This window comes from Rattus rattus, chromosome 2 (genome assembly GCF_011064425.1).
Source record: "Rattus rattus isolate New Zealand chromosome 2, Rrattus_CSIRO_v1, whole genome shotgun sequence".
Taxonomy (NCBI): Eukaryota; Metazoa; Chordata; class Mammalia; order Rodentia; family Muridae; genus Rattus; species Rattus rattus.
The window spans coordinates 215,870,498-215,891,885 of record NC_046155.1 but is presented as its reverse complement, the minus strand read 5'-3'; the positions used below and the strand labels follow the sequence as shown (position 1 = coordinate 215,891,885).

The 21,388-nt window shown below is 40.5% G+C and overlaps 1 protein-coding gene across 1 annotated transcript in view; it reads right to left on the bottom strand.

Annotated features, from left to right (window-relative positions):
• The window catches only part of Pde7b (phosphodiesterase 7B), a 312,276-nt gene extending 291,350 nt beyond the window's left edge, over positions 1 to 20,926 (bottom strand). Inside the window, exon 1 of the mRNA XM_032894930.1 lies at positions 20,722 to 20,926. Within this exon, the coding sequence (XP_032750821.1) occupies positions 20,722 to 20,742 (21 nt within the window). The 5' untranslated portion in view covers positions 20,743 to 20,926. The remainder of the gene's footprint in view (positions 1 to 20,721) is intronic.
• Between the last annotated feature and the right edge of the window lie 462 nt (positions 20,927 to 21,388).

Sequence of the window (21,388 nt, the reverse complement as noted above, 5' to 3'; positions counted from 1 at the left end):
ATCCTACATCCGATAGAGGGCTAATATCCAATGTATACAAAGAACTGAAGTAGTTAGACTCCAGAGAACTAAATAACCCTATTAAAAATGGGGTACACAGCTAAACAAAGAATTCTCAACTGAGGAATATCAAATGGCTGAGAAGCACCTAAAGAAATGTTCAACATCCTTAGTCATCAGGGAAATGCAAATCAAAACAACCGTGAAATTCCACCTCACACCAGTCAGAATGGCTAAGATCAAAAACTCAGTTGATGACAGATGCTGGCCATGATGTGGAGAAAGAGGACCACTCCTCCATTGTTGGTGGGATTGCAGACTGGTACAACCATTGTGGAAATCAGCCTGGAGGTTCCTCAGAAAATTGGACATAGTAATATCTGAGGACCCAGCTATACCATTCCTGGGCATATACCCAAAAGATGCTCCAACATACAACAAAGACACAGCTCCACTATGTTCATTAACAGCCTTATTTTTAATAGCCAGAAGCTGGAAAGAACCCTGATGTCCCTCAACAGAGGAATGCATACAGAAAACGTTGTAATTTACACACTCATAGAAGAAGGGGGAGGGTGGATGGAATAGGGGTTTTATGAATGGGAAACTGGGAAAGGGGATAACATTTAAAATGTAAATAAGAAACATGAAAAAGAAATACCACCCCCCAAAATGGTACATGTGTTGATGTTTTAGTCACTTGTTGGGAGTTTTATTGAATGTTACTGAGTCCTGTATTGAATAATCCATTGATAGGTCCTTAGCTGAATGGTCTATTAGAAGGAGACAATTCACTGGGAGAAAAGAGTCATTGTGGTTACATATTTGAAGGGTAGTTATTATCCCTGTTCTCTCTCTCTCTCTCTCTCTCTCTCTCTCTCTCTCTCTCTCTCTCTCCCTTTCTTTCTTTCTTTCTTTCTTTCTTTCTCTCTCTCTCTTTCTTTCTTTCTTTCTTTCCTTCTCTTCCCTCCTCCTCCTCCTTCTCCTCCTCCTCCTCTTCCTCCTTCTCCTATTCTTTCCCCTTCCACCCTCTTTTCTTCCTCCCCTCCCCGTCCTTCTATGAGGGGAGAAGTTTTGTTCTTTCACACGCATACTCTCTGCAGTGAAAAGAAGCCTATCGTGACCTTAAACTGAAACCGTCAACCATAATACATCATTCTTCCTTTAAGCTACTTTTCTCCAGGGTCTTGTCATAGTGACTAAAAACTATCACAGTAGTCAGTGTGACACATCTAGTCTAGGCTTATTAGCAGCTTGTTATGTGTGACATATTTTCCCATCAACCCAAGGAAGTCTACACTTCCTCAATTCTAAGATCTATCGTATCTACTTGTAATTTCAGATTACAGACAGATATTATATACCTGTCATCTTAAATATCCCAATATATACAGATATATACACATAGACTTAATATAGCCACATATTTATTAATATTTGTCTATTTCTGTCTAAAATTTATCATGTCAATGGCCTGACTACTGAAATGTACAATTAGCAAGATATCTTCAAACTAGCACAGCAAGAAACAGAGATCTGATTATTTTCTTGAGATTCCTATAGTAAAATCACCACTACCACCACCACCATCACCACCACCACCACCACCACCACCACCACCACAACAACAACAACAACAACATCCAGCCAGCATAACTGAGGAATATTGGGAAAACTAAATAAGATGTTGTAAAATACTGAGCCCCAAAATTTGATTTCACCTAAGCATGTCTGAGAATTTACTTAGGGTTTCTACTGAATACAGTTCTGATGTTACGTGTGTGCTACATCAATGGCAGAATAGTCCACCAATTATAATTTTGGGGTACACAACAGCCCTATATCCATAGTTTTAAAATATCACTTTCCTATATTGGCTCACTAGTGTTTCGACAAAATATAGACATTAGAGGATGATAGTCAACATATTGAATCACTGTACTGACTAGAGATGAATAATTAAGCTGTCTATCTAAGTAACTACCACTGACCCAGGACAAGTGGGAGGATCCCAAGAATCCTTGGGATTGTGTTAATAACCTAAGCACAGGTAGAAGTGACCGAGTCTATGAACTGTTACTTTTACATTTTAAACCGACCACTTAAACTAAGCTTTGAAGATTCAATTTGAAGATTACTTAACATCACCGTTTTGTATCTGTGTAAAGATGAAACACTAAATATTTGTTGTAGTGAGAAGAACACACAACGTAAGGGCTGTTTTATAAGAATTTCAGGAGTAGTCAGTTAACCTGCACAGCACCACACAACTGCTGCCTTTGTTGACCTACCTACCCAGAGTTTGCAATGACTCCTTGTTCCTTCTTTACTGATGTTATAAAGTTAAAAAAAAGTCTTCTCAGCTTAAAAATTTATGGCAAAACATAAATCTCAGTCCTTTGGTTGAAATATTAAGATAATTTTCCTTCTTTTCTAGTGTTACCCATGAAATAGGTAACATTTTGCAAATCTTGCTCTCAGTGTTTTCACATTGACTGACATTTTTAAATGGTTGAATACTAAACTTTTAAGTTTCAATTTTATAATTTATATTTTGAAAGTAATAAGATGCATGAGAAGTCTATCCTAAAAGAAAACTTATCCTAAAAGTTATCGATAGCAAACATTTTTCTCATTCATTGTTTTACTATCCCTCCTCTCATGCCTGTATCTATTTTAAGCTCTCTATATGAATCATCTGTAAATAATCAGCTATTGAACTCTAGGTTAACGCATTTAAATGCACATTTACCTGTGCTTCAAAGATTCCTTAGCCCTGAGTGAGCCTGTGTGAAAGACAAGGAAAACATAATATCCTAGAAAAGACAACAATCCACTGTGACAACTGACAAATATAGAACGCCGAAGGCCCACTCCATCTAACTAAGCCAGAACTTGACAACTGCCAAGCTTACTGCAAGGTGATCTTATTTGTAATAAGGGTTTGCTAATTCTATAGGAGATGATGAAAAGACAATGCTTTCTTGTGCATCTGCCACACGTATTCAGAAATACTAGATTGATTTACATAGAACTGTGAACTTGGAAATACTTTGGGTAATGGAAAAAGTCACCCGGAAGCCATTGTTCCTAATTTATGTCAGAGAACAATTGTGTAAGGAAATATTAAATGCCCTGTGTGAAAGTCAGGAACCAGGGACAAGGTGCTACTGTGTTGTAGACAAACCCTTCATGTTGGAACGTGACCGACACATGAAAAGCAAGTGGTGGTGAATGATGCTTTGAACCCTAAGGTCTTCAGCGTATTGGCAACATCAAAAGGGATGGTGGTCCAAGCACTACCAGCAGCTAAGACAGTATGTACTCCAATAAGATTGGAATCCTTTTAATTTAAACTGTTATATAACAATATAATGGCCACATTGGAAAATAGAGTATCAACGGGCGATTAAGCTGCTATTTAGATCACAGATGCATGAGTACTGTTTTTAAATTTATTTCAGACACCAAGGTAAAACCTAACTAACCGAGACGGACAGACACAAGGTTGAGAATATACTCTTGGTTCATATGGAGTCTTCTAACACTACATAGCATTCTTCATGGGGTTTCTCCAGCTACGTTCCTATACGCATTGAAGAGAGCATGGAAGGGAAAGGAATATAGTTGTATAATCAGTAAATCATCAAGAAATCAGTCACTGTCTCATGGTTTTGTTCCATGTGGATTAAGACAATCAAGACAGTTAATGTCACTGGTAATTTTATAGGAGCAAATGTACTATCTGCAAAACTACATCATACACAGGCTCAAGTCTCTCTTACATATTTCTTTCTTTCTCATATATATGAAAATGAATTCATATATATATGAAATTATACCCAGAAAGTAGAAGTGATATAGATACTAAACAAATTTAATTAACACGGTTCTAGAAACTTGAAATATCACAGAGAGAAAAATATTCAATGCAATATGATGTGAGAATGTGTTAGACAAGACTAAGAATTTTGATAGAGATCTAAGAATCATAAAAGTAAAATTAAAATGTAAACTGGTTCAACCACTCTGGAAATCAGCCTGGCTGTTCCTCAGAAAATTGGACATAGTATTACCTGAGGACCCAGCTATACCACTCCTGGGCATATACCATATGCTCCACCACACCATCAGGACCCATGCTTCACCACATTCATGGCAGCCTATTTATAAAATCCAGAAGCTGGCAACAACCCAGATGCCCTCAACCAAAGAATGGATACAGAAAATGTGGTATGTTTACATATTAGAATACTATTCAGCTCTTAAAAACAAGACATCATGAATTTTGAAGGAAAATGGATGGAACTAGAAAATATCATCCTGTGTGAGGTAAGGACATGCATGGCGTGTACTCACTGATAAGTGGATAGTAGCCAAAGGTTCAGAATACCCATGATACACCTCACAGACTGTAGGAAGCTTAACAAGAAGGAAAGCCAAAGTGTGGATGCTTCAATGCACTAGAAGGGGGGACAAAATAATTATGAGGGACAGAGGGAGGGAGGGACCTGGGTCAGAGAGAGGAGGGGGAGGGGAAAGATCAAGTATGGGAACAGAGAGGAGGGACACACAGAGGGCAAGGAGAATGAATCAAAATATGCAGCAGTGGGGGTTAAGGGACAGGGGAACCTCTAGAAAGTCTGAGACCTGGAATATGAGAGGTTACCAGGACTCAGTGAGAGTGACCTTGGCCAAAATGCCTAACAGCAGGAAGATGGAACTGGAGAGACCACCTCTAGTAGGTAGATATGGCCTCAAGTTGAGGGATGGAGTTATCCACCCATCTTAAAAATTTTTAACCCAGAATTATTCCTGTCTAAAGGAAATGCAGGGCCAAAAATGGAACAGAGACTGGAAGAAAGGCCACTTAGTGCCCGGCCCAACTTGTGATCCATCCCATGAGTGTACACCAAATCCTGACACTATTACTGAGACCAGTATTGTACATGCAGACAGGAGCCTGGCATGGCTATCCTCTGAGAGGCTCAACAGTGTCAACTAACATGGACTCTTCAGAGCTCCCATACACTAAGCCAAAAACCAAGAAACATACATGGTTCATGGCCCTGGGCACACATGTAACAGAGGACTGTCTGGTATGACCTCAGAGGGAGAGGATATGCTTAATCCTGTGGAAACTTGATGCCCCATGGAAAAGGATGTTGGAGGTGGGTGGGTGGGCAAGTGAGGGAGCACTCTGTCAGAGATGGGGGTGTTGGGGTGAATCTCGGGGGGTGGTGACTGGGAACGGGGGCAACTTTTAGAGTGTAAATAAATAAAATAATTTAATAAAGATTTTTTAAATGTCTATGACTGAAAAAAATGACATAATTAAAAATCATTTAATGGGTTCAGTGGCAGACTATACAGACCTGAAGAAAGAAATAGTGAGAAATTGATCAAAAAGAGCATCAAGCAGCAGTTGTGGGGTCTGAATGGGTCTGTGCTAGGTCCTCTGTGTGTGTGTTATGTTTGTTGGCTTGGCGTTCTTGTGGGACTACTGGCAGTGGAGTTGGGGTGTCTCTGACTCTTTTGCCTGCTCTGAGGACCCCTTCCCTCCTCCTTAGTGGCCTCACCCATACTTTTTGTGAGGGTTTGTGTCTGGTCTCGTATCTCGTTGCACTGTGCTCACTTACTGTCCCTGAGAGGCCTGCTCTTTTCTGTGAGGAGGGAGAGCAGAGTGGATCTGGGGTAGGGGTGATGGTGGAGGGAACTGGGAGGAGGAAAGAGTGGGGAAGATGAAATTGGGATGTACTGTATGAGAGGAAGATAAATTCAAAAGGTGGAAGACATCAAAAATAAAGAACACAGAGATCAAATGTAAGTGATGGGGTCGATTGAAATGCTTAACGACAAACCAAACAATTGTAACACGTTTGCCAATCAATAGATGGACTTGTAAACAATAAACTGGTTCTAAAATGTGTAATTGATATTCTTTTCAACTAACTGATAAAGAAGCAAGAACCTTCAAACTAGATGTGATGCAAGGATCCAGCCTCACACCAGGTTTGGGTAAGAACTAGAGACCAAAACAAACAAACAAACAAACAAACAAACAAACAAACAAACGTCCTCAGAATCAGCTGAGGAAAGAGTTGGTTAACCAAGCCGACAAGTCTCTAGATGGACAATCCAACAGGAGGTGGGGAGAGGGAGGGAGGAAAGGGGAGGGAAGGAGGGAGGGGGAGGAAGGGAGGGAGGGAGGGGGAGGGAGAAGAAGGAGAAAGAACAAGCAGAAGACCCTAGGAAGTCCAAAAGACCACTAGAGGATGCTGGGAAAACTCACATTCCAAGAAGCTGGAGAACCCATTGAATGACACTGATGCATTTCTAAATGTGTATAATCTACTTAAATCATAAATTATTTATAAACAAGCCCATGAGGAACAGTGGAATTGAAGTTGTAGATAAAAGATCTCCACAAAGTAAGTCCTGGAAGAGCACTGTTGAATTCTAATGCACTTTCTCAGATCTTCTAATGCTAACACTTCTCAAACTGTTCTGTGCTATAGGGAGTGGAGGAACCCCATCAAATTCATTTGAGGATGTCAGTATTATCCTGATTTAAAAGCCAGGTCAAGACACAACAATAACAAAAGAAAAAGTACAGGCCATTGACCCCGATGAACAGAGACACAAAAATTCTCAACAAAATTCTTGGAAACCAAATTCAAGAACACACCAAGATGATCATCACAAAGCAGGAGGTTTCTTCTTTGCATTGCAAGGTTAGTTCAAAAAAAATTATTCACCATGTAAATAATCTCTAAGGCAGACATTTTCCGATCATCTCTATGGAGCAGTAAAAGCATTTGGTGAAGCTCACTCTGCTTTCATGATGGAGTCTTGCAGAAATTAGGAACAGATAGAGCATACCTCAAAATAATAAAAGCAGTACCTGAAAAACCTACTGTCATTGTCATACAAAGTTGGGGGTAGGGCTGGAAAACATTTCTAAAATCTGGAAGACAAGGGTAACAACTATCTTCATTTTTATTCACTGTGGTGCTCAAAGTTTTAGTCAGAGCATTAAGACAAGACAGGATATAAAAGGGATAAAAACAGGAAAGAAGGGAAATTACCCCTATTTGCAAAAGACACGATTCAATACTTAAAAGGCTCTCTAGACTCTAAGAGGAAACTTAGATTTAATAAGCATTTTCAGTAAAGTTGCAGTGCACAAAATTGGTGAAGACACAGAGAACACCTGACTGAGGGCTGTCCAGGCTCACTACAATACAAACCTACACATCGTGGGACTCCCAGCCCAACTCATAAATCTATGACGCAACCCTGCACATAAGACTCAGGGAACATTCCAGAAGAGACTAAGAGCCATAATGTGTGCTGCATGGTAGTGTCTTTGATACATGACAAGGAAGTTACACTGATGATACCTCAACGGTGTGGTTGCCTAAAGCATGATGTCACTAATTGACACATGGTCATGAATGAAGGGACTCTCACAAGACCCCATTCCTAGATGAAGAGCTATAGACAATATCAGTCTTCTCCAGCAACAAGCCCCCCCCATAGGTTATCCAATCCCAAGCCATCAGTCATAAAAACATACACATGACCAACAGTAATGGACTCAGAAGGCTATAGTTATAAATTTATAAATAATACATATTATACTATAATTAAATTACAACAGTAATGAAAGAATAAGAGGCCACATTTTAAAGAAGGAGCAGGGGGATGCAGAAAGAATTTTAAAGAAGGGTGGAAGTTGGGGGCAAGTTTTGTAAATACAGCACTCGTGTATGAAAGTCTCGACAAATATATACAGTCTTAAAAACTCAGAGGCTTCATCTATAGCAATAAGGAACTTTCAGAGAAAGAAAATAGGAAGAAGACCTCATTCACAATCACACTCAAAAATAAACTACTAAGAAAGATCTCAGATATGGAAAAACTATACAAGAAAAACTTTAGGCCACTGGAAAGTGAAAGTAAAGACGATGGAGAAAACTGTCCAAGTTCCTGGTCATCTGAATTAATCGTGTGGAAATGGCTGTAATGCCTAATCTACAGACTCAGTGCAATTCCTATTAAACACCAGGGACAGGGGCTGGAGAGATGGCTCAGCAGTGTTCTTATCCAGAAGACCCAGGTTCTATTCCCAGCAGCCATATAGCAGCTCACACCCATTTATAATCCCAGTTCTAAGGGATCCAGTGCTTTTAATTTTTCTGGGTTGCAGATAGGAGGCCACATACTAAACAGGTCTGCATGCAGGTAAATGTCCACCAATACACCTAATTTTAAAAATAAAAAAATTCCAATGCCATTCTTCAAAGAACTGAAAGGAAAAATACAAACGTTCATATGGATACACAAAATACAACACACAGCCAAGCATCCGAAGTAGGGAAAAACTCTACTGCTGAAATCATAAAACTTGACCTCAAATCATACTCCAGAGTGATCATAATAAAAATAGCTGGTTACAGGCATAAAACAGGCATGCAGACCAATGGCAAAGGACAGCAGTCCCAGGAGTAAGCTATAGACACCTAAAGCATCAAGAACATACACTGGGAAAAGGCAGCCTATATCACCAAGCAGGGCTAGCAAAACTGAACACCTACCTGCAGAAGAGTAGACTTGAGCTCTCTCCATCACTGTGGGAAAATCAACTCAAAATGGACCAAAAGCTTATTAGAGCTGAAACTATTAGATCAGTGGTTGTCAACATGGGGATCATGACCCCTTTGACAGTTGAATGACCCTTTTACAGGGGTCACACATCGGATATCTGGCAACATCAGTAACTTACATTACAATGCATAATAGTAGCAAAATTACAGCTATGAAGAAAATAGTTTTATGGTTAGGGGTCACAAAACATGAGGAACTGTGTTAAAGAGCTGGCTGCAGCATTAAAAAGGTTGAGAACCATTGTAGTAGGGCTCTCACAGGGAGGACACATGAAGTTATAGACACAGGCAAGAGCATCAACAAGATTGTACCAACAATGAATTGTTTCTAAAACTAACAGATGGGACTATGTGAAATTTAAAAATTATATATATATATATATATATATATATATATATATATGCCTAGAAATAGACAGCAGAAAGAATGGGAGAGAAATATTTGAGATTTGTGATATAGAATATGTTTTAAGAGGATAAAGGGCTTAAGACACCTTAGTAGCAGAACACTCATTTCATACACACAAGACCTTGGGTTTAATCTCCAGTAGCACACACACACACATGCATGCATGAATGCACACATGCAGAAAGAGAGACAGAGACAGACAGACAGACACATGAGTGAGCATGACATATCCCAACCAAATTAGGTTCCTTCTACTATTTCAATTTGATTTGACATTCAAAGCTAACAACAAGAAAGTAAAAAAAAAATCATGTTTGCTATCAGAAAGAGTACTTAATAAGTTAAATGCTTAGCCCACAGGGGATAAAGGATTTTTGTCTACATGTTATGAAGAATATTATTACCCTTAATTCAGACTGCTGAGGGTTTTCCTTCTGTGATGGGGACAGGGATAATATTGCCCACTATTGATCTTTTGGTGGTTTACTAAATTCTTAGCCAGTAAATAAACAAAAGGTATCAGTATTAGATATGAAGACAGATGAACACCAGTACTTTTGGATAACATAATTGGTTAGAAAATAAAAAGAATATATAAAGTACTTTAAGTCATTAGTTTAGTAAGATTGTGGCTAGTAAACTGTATACACATAAACACACACACACACATACACACACACACACACACACAATTTCCATGGATATTGGAAACAAAAAGTTGAAACTGAAGGAGTACCATTTAGATCAGATCAAAATGCCAAGCCCCTACTAATAGGTAGAATAAGGGATGTCACAAAGCCAAATAGAAGATACGATTGAGAGAAGGTGACAAGGACCTGCGAAATGGAAGTGGGTACAGTATGCTTATAAACCAGGCCCATGAAAGACCTCAAATTAATTTGTACCCCAACTGTCCACTTGCCTCGTTGGTTGGTTGGTTCCATGGTGAAGAATCTTACTTCTAAAATTCATGTAGAAATGCAGAGAACCTACGATAATATCAAACAGCAAGACAGGAAATTTTTCCAATGGAAGAAATGTTTATACCAAAAAAGTGTGAAGGCTTTTTGGAATTAAAATATAAACGAGTGAACTTGACAACAAAGGTTTTCATATGCTTGTGATTCATTTAGTCAGGACAACCTTCACCTTAGACCTAACAGACATGCTGATGTAGGAAGGTGAGGGAGAAATGGATTCTTGCTCAGAGCGTCAAGTCTTAAACAACTTTGAGAAGTTCTGAATTTCCCACTAATGTTCAACAGGATCTCCTAAGGCCACATAGCTTTATTTCTAGTGGCATCCTCAGCAGAAATAGAGGGACTATGTTTCTAAACACTCTGGCCAACGCTTTCTTCAGTACAGTGGACAAATGTTGTATTCAGATGACTAAATCTCGTGTATTAATTCAAACAAACAAAACACAACTTCACGAAGCAACAAGTCTCAAGACACAACATCAGATAAAAGAATGGAGATGATGTGATAGCATGGTGATGATATAGAAAGTCATTGTCTCCACTTGAGTAATACGAGTTGTTTTTTTTTTAAGGAAAGGTCCATTGTGGAGCCCAGCTTGACCTCGAACTAACCATGCATCTCACGCTTTGCCTCAAACTTGCAGTGTTCCTCCTACATCAGGATCCCAGACGCTGCCATCAACCAACACTGGCAATTTGGATGACACCCAGAGATACTGAGGTTTTCTTACAATGAGTGAAAGATCCATACATTTATGATTTTAGGTTATATGCACGATCGTTTAATACAGAAGAGAAAAGCCAAGAAAACAGCCCAGGTCGTTTTCTGCCGTCACCACATTATATTCGAGATTGGGCGATTTAAAAAGAAACCTACCCTTGCAGTTCTGGAGATTGGGAGGTTCACAAGCAGAGCGCCAGCAGCTGGTGAGCTGCCTTATAACAGAAGGTGAGGTGGTAAGACGAAGCCACTGAGAAATGATGGAGGCGAGACCTGGGCACATTTATGGCAACCCCCCTCTCAGGTTAAGGAAGCCACTCCAATGGTCACACCAAACCCTTCATGAAAACTGCCCCATGAACTCAATGCGTTCAACAAAGCTTTACTTCCCAATATAGCTATACTGGGAGTCAAGCTTCCAGCACATAAATTCTGAGGAGAAACTTCAAACTGTAAACAAAAATACATTCACCACAAATGTTATAAGGCCTCAACAGAACGCTATTTACGTAACAATTCAAAAACCCATACAAGCAAACAGACAGCTAGCTGATAGGCTTACACACTTACTACTTTGTTCTCTATACACTCAACAAATAAAAGACCCCTCCCCCATCTCTTTCACACTTTAGAAGACATACCACAAACACCTTCATTTCAGAGACCTTACTAGAGAGAGGAGAACTGAGTGACCCTCCAGCGAATGCTGCCTGAGTGTTCTTGTAGCCACTAGAGCAAAGTAACCTCCTGACGTTTGAAGCGTCAACTTCTAAGGTATTGAAAACGAAGGAGCGTCATTTCTCTTTACTTTGTTACCTCATATGTAGAAATACAGTTAGAAGAGTGCTTTAACGTCTTCTCAAACAAATGTTCTTATGCTTTGTATAAATAAAACGTTTCCAAGTCATGCTCAGAATGAGTGGAGACGAACTGAAAACACGTAAGAACATTTAAGACTTGTCAGCAAAGAGAAGTGGAATCCTGGCTCTGTGAGTTGGGATCCCTTTCAGCCCTGAGTTCCTTGCTTTTGAAGTAGGCTGGCTGATCCTTGCTTAACAAGAATGATGTGCTGCCAGTTACATGTTAGAGACATGAAAACCAAAAATGCTAACTACCTTGCCAAGAGCATCATTGTTACATCAAGAACCCAAACTTGGGGTATTTGGTTACAAATTCAGGGCTCTTAAAAAAAAACAAAATGAGTGGATCTTCTTTTCTCTTCCTGTTTTTTCTTTTCTCCCACCACACAAAACATATAAGCTTACTTTGCTTTAGATTACATTTGCCATTTGATTCAATAAATATCTGATGCATTTAGTTTTTGAAGCTTTATGTTCGATGGGACAATACATGTGAATTCACTATGACTTCCAAGTCACCTGTTAGTTTTGACAGGAATGTAAACGTTAAGATTTTTTTCCCAGTGATGCTGGAGATCAGACCCTTGACCCCGACCTTTGCCTGTTTCAGACTTGAGAAGGCTGGTTCTCTGTACCTCTCTCCTGAAACTGCACTTGAACACTGAGGCATCAAATCAAATCAGTTAAAAACAGGAGAGAGGGGAGGGAGGAGAGAGAGAGAGAGAGAGAGAGAGAGAGAGAGATTTGAGAGAGAGAGAGAGAGAGATCATTTGTTGTATTTATAAGCTCTTGAAGCACCTTTCTAACACAGTGATTTTTAATAGAAGAAAGTATAGAAGGACATGTTGGATTGTTCTTTGCACAGACACCCATTCCCTTCTGTTTTATCTGAAGTTAAAGATTATTCCTCTCTCCAAATAAAAGACCTCAGGAAATAGGAAACAAACTCCCAGATATGTTCCGTGATGAATAAAGTTTCTCAACTGAATGAAAAGCCAAAGTGAAATTATGTTTTCGTTTCTTTGAAAGTATGAGGCACCAGTGCGAAGGACGCAGGAAGAGACACATTTCCATCACACCGGAAAGAACTCTTTCTAGAGTTAGTGACCTTTTCTAAATCGGCGCATTCTTTAGACCTCCATCTTGTTGGGGCATCCCCTCTCATGAGAATGTTGTCTACACTCGCGGATGACTGAGTTCTTTCTTCTCACTGGACACAGCTGGAGACTGGCATAATGGGAAAGGGAAATGAAGGTATTTTTTTTTCCTCATGGAAAAACCAAGAAATGCATAAATCATATTTAAACAGAACCACAATAGTTGTCTGTCTGCCTACAACATGAACATATTAATATAAGTAATGTTTTCTAAATAACTGATATTATGGTATACATTGATTTTAAAAGTTTCCCTAAGATATATAGTTTCCTTCAAGACAATTTGGGAAAATTATAAGCTTTTTTGGTGCCTAATTAACCTGAAAATTAAGTGAAACTGAACCAATTTAAAAACAGGTAATTTAGCTGATTGCTTAAATGAGCGAAATGTATAACATATATTGGTATAGACAGAAAGTTTTCATGAACACCATGCCAAGCTGGAAGGAACTTTGGTCTTGACAAAGCTCCTCATTCTTTACTGAGGAAAAGCAAAGCTAGGGGATGATGGTGGCCCAAAGTTACTCAAGCTGCCCTGTCAAGTTCTCCATGTTTCCTGTCCATGACTCTTACTTCCAGAACATTCTACACTGTTGAATTCTCTATGATCTCCTGTCTATGATTCTTATTTTCAGAACATTCTACACTGTCAAGTTCTCCATGTTTCCTGTCCATGACTCTTACTTCCAGAACATTCTACACTGTTGAATTCTCTATGATCTCCTGTCTATGACTCTTACTTTCAGAACATTCTACACTGTCAAGTTCTCCATGTTTCCTGTCCATGACTCTTACTTCCAGAACATTCTACATTGTTGAATTCTCTATGATCTCCTGTCTATGACTCTTACTTTCAGAATATTCTACACTGTCCAGTTCTCCATGTTTCCCGTCCATGAATCTTACTTCCAGAACATTCTACACTGTTGCGGTCTCCATGGTTCCTGTCCATGAATTTTACTTCTAGAACATTCTATACTGTTGAGGTCTTCATGTTTCCTGTCCATGTCCCTTACTTCCAGAGCATACTGCACTGTTGAGTTCCCAGTAATTTCCCGTCCACAACTCTTACTTGCAGAGTATTCTCTCTTTTTGGCAGTTTCAAAACACATGATATAAATTCAGAGCAAAATAGAAATCCCTTTTCCTTCATTTCTTAGCATTGTTTTCAATGTCAAATACCAAGCAATGTCACAAACATACCAGCAAAATGGTTTCTGCTGTAAATGCAAGAAATGTGTAGGGGAAACATCAACAACTCTCTATAATCTACACAGACCAAGTTTTTCCCCTCTGCATTTCAAGTTCTCCTATTAGATGCATTTATTAATTTTTGTCACACTTTTCAATCTAGATTTCCAGATATTTTCTCTGAGAATATACTAATATTCTACATATTTAGACAAATCTCAATATAGGTATTTTCCTGTCTTATATATCTGAAAAATTGCTACAGATCTTTTGGGTACAGGTCTACTTCATTCTCTTAAGTAACAGTGTCATTTAATTACTTGGATATAAAATAATGACGATTCATTTATTATTGGGTTCAGCTTGTTTCTGATTTTTATATAACAATGCAAAAATAATTATACTTTTATAGTAAGATTGATAGAGTTGGGAGGTATGAGAACTATTGACATCTCTAGATATCAAAATTTGACCAACTAAAGCTTATGATCACTTCCCATATCTACACCTTGGTCCCTGGAAACATGTACCTCATCCCTAACCAGCTGTGGCCCTCCATCTCATAAAGAAACTTAAGAGGGAAGACCCAGAATATCAACTCTTAGATGCCCCTTAAATGGGCACAGCAATTACTAGAGGAGGCGAAGGAAGGACAGAAGGGAGAGAAAGGGAGGGGTCAGGAAGGCAGAACAGAGAGGAGAGGAAGGGAGGGGAAACAATGTAAAGAGGGAAAGAAGGAGCAAAGGGAGAAGATTCTGGAAGAATCTTCTGATGCTGGACAAATTACTGGGTTACTGGTTTCAGTTATTGTTTTCACACTCTGCACAGTTCATAAATCTCAATGCTGTCCAGATAGTGTTGTTGATAGGATTTATATCTTTTTTACACGTGGTGATAATTACAGAATATTATTTAAAATTACCTGTGCTGAATAGACTTCTATGTGCTATCAAGCTGCTTCTAGGTTTATCTGAAATAACAAATCTGCTCTTTATCCTCCATGCTTCAGCTGTTAATCGGAAACCTTCACTTGGCAGAGGCGCCAGCTGCCCTGGCCACACAGGATGGAGCAGTGTCTGGGTGACGGTCGTTGAACCAACCAGTCAGAGCCAACCAGTAGGATGAGGCAGCAGGCCGGCACCAGGGCTCATGCCTCACAGTAGACACGACGTGTGTTCAGTTATTCTCTAAAGAAATCAGAACTGGAACATGAACAATGCCAAGGAAAGTAATATAGAAACTTAAGAATGACTGGCATTTATGAAAAAGATGTCTGCCTTACAACATTGGTGTCCCATCTGCTGCAAACGCAGACGGTGTCCCTTTGACGTCTCAAGAAATGCCCCAGCAGAGAGAGGTACCACTTCACAGGAGTAAATACGGCAAAGGGAGAAGACTTTCCCAGTGGAGAAATTCTCCAAACCCAGGCCTTGTTATTGCTTCAGCTTTTCCTTGGTAATGTGATTCTCTTGGAGGGAGAATTAGATAAGCTTAAAGAAGTACCTGATGCTAAGGCACAAAGAGGAATGGTGAGGAGAAGGGATGGGAGAGGTGGAAATACTCCATCCAGGTTAATGGTTCACTATGAACCTCGTCAGCGTAAAGAACAGAATGGAACACAAAAGACACCAACAAACCTTACAGACAAGGAAACCAAGGTCGATAGGACTTAAGGCTGTTAAGTTGGCGTAAACTCGAACTGTAGTTTTAGATAGTCATATGCACTGTTCTCCAGGAATGGATATGAGAAGACTCTTCACAGATGGTGGGTGTCACAAATGAAACCTACCTTAAAATGGTTTATAAGGCTAATTAAAGAAGGGTCCCTAAAATAAATTGAAGAAATCCTCAACTCTTCTGCCTAAGAGCTTAGAAGTTGCCAATGACTGTGTCTTTAAACGAAGGACAGATTAAATAAAGAGCTGAAAAGCACAGCTAGATGACCTTTGAGAAAGGGCTATTTTCAGATGACCTGGATGGACAGCAAAGGAATCAAGCCCCTTAAATAAAAATTTATTGACAATAAATAATTTTATACATTAAAAAAGAACCCTTAACACAGAAAAAAAAGAAGTTTATTCCCGCAATCTTACACAAGTAACCCAGGAAGTTCTGGAGCCACTGTCAGAAGCTCCCAGACACTGAGGATGCTTCCATTAGAGTACACGTCACATTACATCATGGCTGCCAATTCTCCCCATTCCTGTCAATGGTTGTTGGGATCTGGGACTACTGTCAACATCTCCAAAGGATTCTTTCAGAACCTCAGGGAATGGTGAAGAAAACCCCATGCTTGAGTTTTATTCTCCATCTCAGACTTGTGAATAAATAAGTCAATTTATGGCGAAGCCCAGGCAATCCTCAACATGCTACTTTTTAAGATTACAACAACAAAAGAATAACACTCTTTTTGCCTGACCACGTTAGGTGCCAATATGGACAAAGACTCACTTCTTGCAGTCTAACTTGCATTGCTCTTCTGTGCTTTTTCTTTTTACTATCTCCCTTCCAAACTTTGAATGTGTGTGTGTGTGTGTGTGTGTGTGTGTGTGTTGTACTGTGTGCAAATGTAGATGTGTGGGTGTATATGTTTGTGCAGGACCAGAGTTTGACATCCTGTGTCTTCCCTACTTTCTTTTTTTCTTTCTTCCTTTCTTTCTTTCTTTCTTTCTTTCTTTCTTTCTTTCTTTCTTTCTTTCTTTCTTTCTTTCTTTCTTTCTCTCTTTCTGTCTGTCTGTCTGTCTTTCTGTCTTTGTCTCTTTCTTTCTTTGTGCCTTTCTTTCTTCCTTCCTTCCTTCCTTCCTTCCTTCCTTCCTGCCTTCCTTCCTTCCTTTCTTCCTTTCTTTCTTTTGTTTTGTTTTAATGAGACAGAGTTCTTTCCTGAACCCAGAGGTTGCCTTTCTGGGCTATGCTGGCTAGCTAGTGAGCTCCCATCACCCTCCTGTTTCTGTCCCTTGGGTGCTGTGGTTATGGACACATGCTGTCATGCTCAGCTTTGACATGCGTGTTGAGGACCTGAACTCAGGACCTCATGTTTGCTCAACAAGTACTTTATCCACAGAGCCATCTTTCCAACCCCAACCTATAGGGTTTATGCAGGTGAGGGCTGGCACAAGTTAAGGCGAGGCCTATAATTGGACAGTAAAAAGTACAGTGGGGACAAAGTTTTTGTAAGGCAGGAGAAGGAGTAGAACCAAGATGGAGGCAGAGAAGGACGACCCAGATCCGTATGGCTTTAAATGACCACAGGTAGTTATGAATATTTCTTAAGGGATGGGTTTCTATTGGTCAATTTATCTTATCTAGGTGGGCAGTTTATATCATTATCAATTGGTTGTGAGTTTGTTACGTGGACATTTGTGGATTGAGAATTTAACATATAAATCTGATTGCTAAATTACAAGCTTATTGAGTCTTGATTTTAATGGGCTGCTGGGAGTTGCGACTATAACTGTTAGGGAGTGGATGCTGGGGATGTAAACAGAACGGCAGTGGCTACCCTCTCAGCGTGAGCTGGGATGGGGCTTAGTGAGTGAGACACTGCTGAACGAGATGAAAATACCCTGCTATGCCTTATGGCTCAGTGATGCCAGACAGTGAGGGTTTGAGGGTTTTTATAATGTTTACTGCAACACCAACCTGTCTTTGTGTTTACTTCAGGTTAAAAGTCTTTGACATGCTGGGAGCACGCCCAGCAGCAGTAATTCATTTGTGATATTATGAATAAAAGTTTGACATGTTTCACACTTACAAATAACAACACACCTCTGGTTGAAAGTAAAAACACTATAAAAGGTTTGTCCTAAGAGAATGTTAGAGATAATCTAACCCAACAGTTTGCAATATAGAAGAAGAAGACATCAACGTCAGGAGTGACAGAGTGGCCTAGTGTCAGCCAACTGGGTGATGCCCGAATGAGGAGGGCATGTGTTCTGGGCCAGAGGGTCCTATCCACTACTCCCTTTAGTTCAGTCTCTTAATTAAAAGTTAACCTGTTCAAATGGTAATAATCCTTGGGGGTCGGAATTTAAATGCCTTGATTTAACATTAGAACATTGACACACTCCTCCTTGCTAGTCAAATTTCTAAACATGCCTGGTCTATAGACATTAGTCACTTTGTGTCCCTCTAGTTTCTTTTCTTTCTCTTCCTCGCATCTCAATCTGAACCACTTTCACATCTACTAAGGAACCAAGTAGGCACCACATCATGAGTGAAAGCGAGGATGCCTGGAGGGGCCTGGCGCTGAGCCTCCAGGACACTCTTATGGTGAGAAAGCTGTGCTCCTGGAGTGCAAATGTCACAGAAATGAGGATGCCACCATCAGGAAGTAGTTAGGGAAGTGGCTTCACTACAGTGTGAGGGACCAGGCAAATCATCAAATGCCGCCGAAATTTTGCTTCCCCAGGGAGCTGTACCTGGTAAGAAACACTCCTACCCAACTCAAGATCCCACTGGGCTACGTGAACTTAATCCTCAGGGTGGTGAACTCTTTGGAAGGTTCACGTGCATGGAGTGTTCCTTCCTAAGCTGTACACTGCCTCTGAATTGTAAGACAAACTACATAAGACAGCTCTTAACTAGATGTTCACGAATCCCCTCTGATGCTTAAACGTGACAGTTGTCTGTAATAAAATGAAGTATTTGTAGACATGAGCCGGATTGGTTTCTTGCTCAATAAATTCCTTCCAACGCTATGCTATGTGAGCCAACAGCAGTTTCCTTTGTGATCTGAGCCAGGCAAACAAGTTAGACCTTGGAAGAATGGTCACTGGACAGAGGCATTTCCAGGTGGTACATTCCCACTTGGAGGAAGCTTGGCCATTTTTGTTTTGCGTGAACACCCTCCTTCTGGCGGAGAATAACACCATCTGATGTTGGGATGACCTTGTCTTGATCAAAACAGTTAAAAATTCCAGGCTTAAAGTTATTTTAGGTAGCCTACAAGGTAGGCTTGGTAAACTCTCGGCACATCTTTGATTTTTTTTTTTCCGTCCTTGTCCTAAGTAGCTTCATTCAAAAAATAGTTTCCCCGAACCACTTTGCTGAAATACGCTCTTGCTGACGTTGGCACACGCTCGGTTGAGTAGGGCCCTCTTAAATCAGACAGCTCGGAGTCAGGTAAAAAGCCTTGCGGAGAGAGTTTGGACTTGGGAGTTGCTAGTTAACTTTGAGCTCCTACTGGCAGTAAGAAGGGACTTCGTTTTATTGGGGCAAATGTCACTCCAGACAGCCCTACTGGCACCTCTTTGTTTCGCCAGCCAGCAATAAAAGATAAAGCCGGGCAGGAAATGGAGGAGCTGCAGTCGAGCATTCGCGACACACAAAGTCCTTGTTTCCCCAGCAGGCGCTGCGGGAAAAGCAATTGCCCATTCACAGCACACTCTCTGCAGCTTGCAGCTCGAGCTAATATGTTTGCTGTTCTTAACTGGGTACCTTAGGCGGTTAACTGTTAACCCTTGCGAACGCAGCGTTCGCGCCTGTGTTCTCGGGGTTCCTGAGAGTGACCCAGTTTCGCAGATTTCTAGTTCTCAGTGTTGAGAATAGAAACTTGAAGGGGAACAAGTTGGAAATTGTGGAGTGGGGGGGAATGGTTCCGAATAACCCTGCCTCATCTGTTAGCGCATAACTCTCAGATAAGGAAGCCCACGTTAACCATGTACTATTTGCGTTGCTTTTATACAAATCGACTGCCAGGCAGGGAGGATTCGAAACAAGGTCCCCTTCGACACAGAGTAATGTGGGGCCGAAAAACGTCAGCTCTGAGTTCAGCTGTGTCTTCTGAGGCAGCAAGTGAGTTTACGTGTGTGCCTGGCTTGCTTCCCCTCTTGCATTGGTCTCTCTGGCTAGAGCACACCAAGAGCTGAATTTTCAGATGATTAATTAGTCCCCAGGCTCGATCACTTAAGTCCCTAATTAAATACCTGACTGCGCCTTCAAACCTTTCAGGAAGAGAGAATTACCAAACCTTGCAGTGATGATAAAGTTTTATTTTCCTTTGTAAATAGTAAGACTCGAATCATTGCCCATGTAACTCAAACTTACATCTCCCCGGTTAACTTTAAGACTGAAAATAGGCTTTTTATAATATGCAGCAAGATAATAAAGTGGATTTTTTTTCTCAACACCCCCCACTCCCCAGTCCTCTACCCACTCTCTCTGTTCCCTCTCACTGCCAGCTGTTTCCTAGGGTAGTAAGTACCTCTTTCTTCATTTTGAGGTCTGCTCCCCACCGACCAGCAAACCCAAGAGAAATCGAATCAACAAATCGACCTGATTTTCTCCTCCACTGGTCACAACCCTTCACCAACATTTTCCTGCCCCGTCCTACCAAAATTGAAAAAAATGACCCAATTCTAAAAGGTACAATGGAGAAGAAATATTGCACTCATTTAAAAACATGTGTGTGTGTGTAGGGGGGATGGGAGGGGGCTCCTCCGTGAGGGCTCAAAGTTCAGAGAATGCAGAGTCCCCTGCTAAATCCTGCTGCCCTCAAAGAGTTAATCCAGGGCAAGTGACAAGGCTTAGTCCGTTCACTTAGAAAAAGGAAGGAAATTCAAAAGCTGGTTGCTGTAGGAACAATCACAGACAAAAAAAAAATACACCCACATATATATACACGTATATATAGGTACGAGTCCATTTTCAATAAAAACAAAAACCCTGGCGCCTGTCTCCCTGTGACTCTGTACTCTCAAGGAAAAGAACTTGCCGCTTAAAATTGTTGTACATACCTCAACCATTAAACAAGACATTTAACCATAGTGGCAGTTCTGTGACCTTTGAATGCCGTGAAATCTCTGAGCGGTGCGGCTTGTTCATGAAGACTTGTGCTGCAGAATCCAGCAACCTCATCCAGGATTAGCAATAAAATTATGTAAATTTTACAAAAAGAAAAAGAAAATATTTCTTAAAAAAAAAAAAAAAAAGGAAGGAAGAAACGCCAAAGGACTCAGAGAGTTCGAGAAAGAAGGAAGAGAGAGAGAGAGAGAGGCTCTCTCCGGGTGAGGACACCACTTTTCTCCCAGCCGAGTGAGCAGCGCTGGGACAGAGCCGAGCCTGCTGCAGTGCCCAGAGCGAGCGACTGGCTGGGTGAGCAGGCAGCCGGCCTGGGAGGTTGGCTGAGTCTGTCAGTTGCCACAGGCAAGGAAAACCGGAGACCAATCGGCTTCTGCGCCCGGCAGCTTACTGGAGTGGAGCTTTTTCTGTTTATGTTTCCTCATTTCGCGAGTGACGTCAAAGGGTTTAGTTTTTCCTCTGCATGTGCTATTAATTTTAAAGTACTGTACTATGGGAAGAATGCGTGTGCGCGCCTGTGATTAGCTAAAGTGCCCCGCTCTCAGGAGAACCCGAGAAACATTTTCTACATTCTGAAGCAGTTTTTTTTTTTTAAAAAAGAGT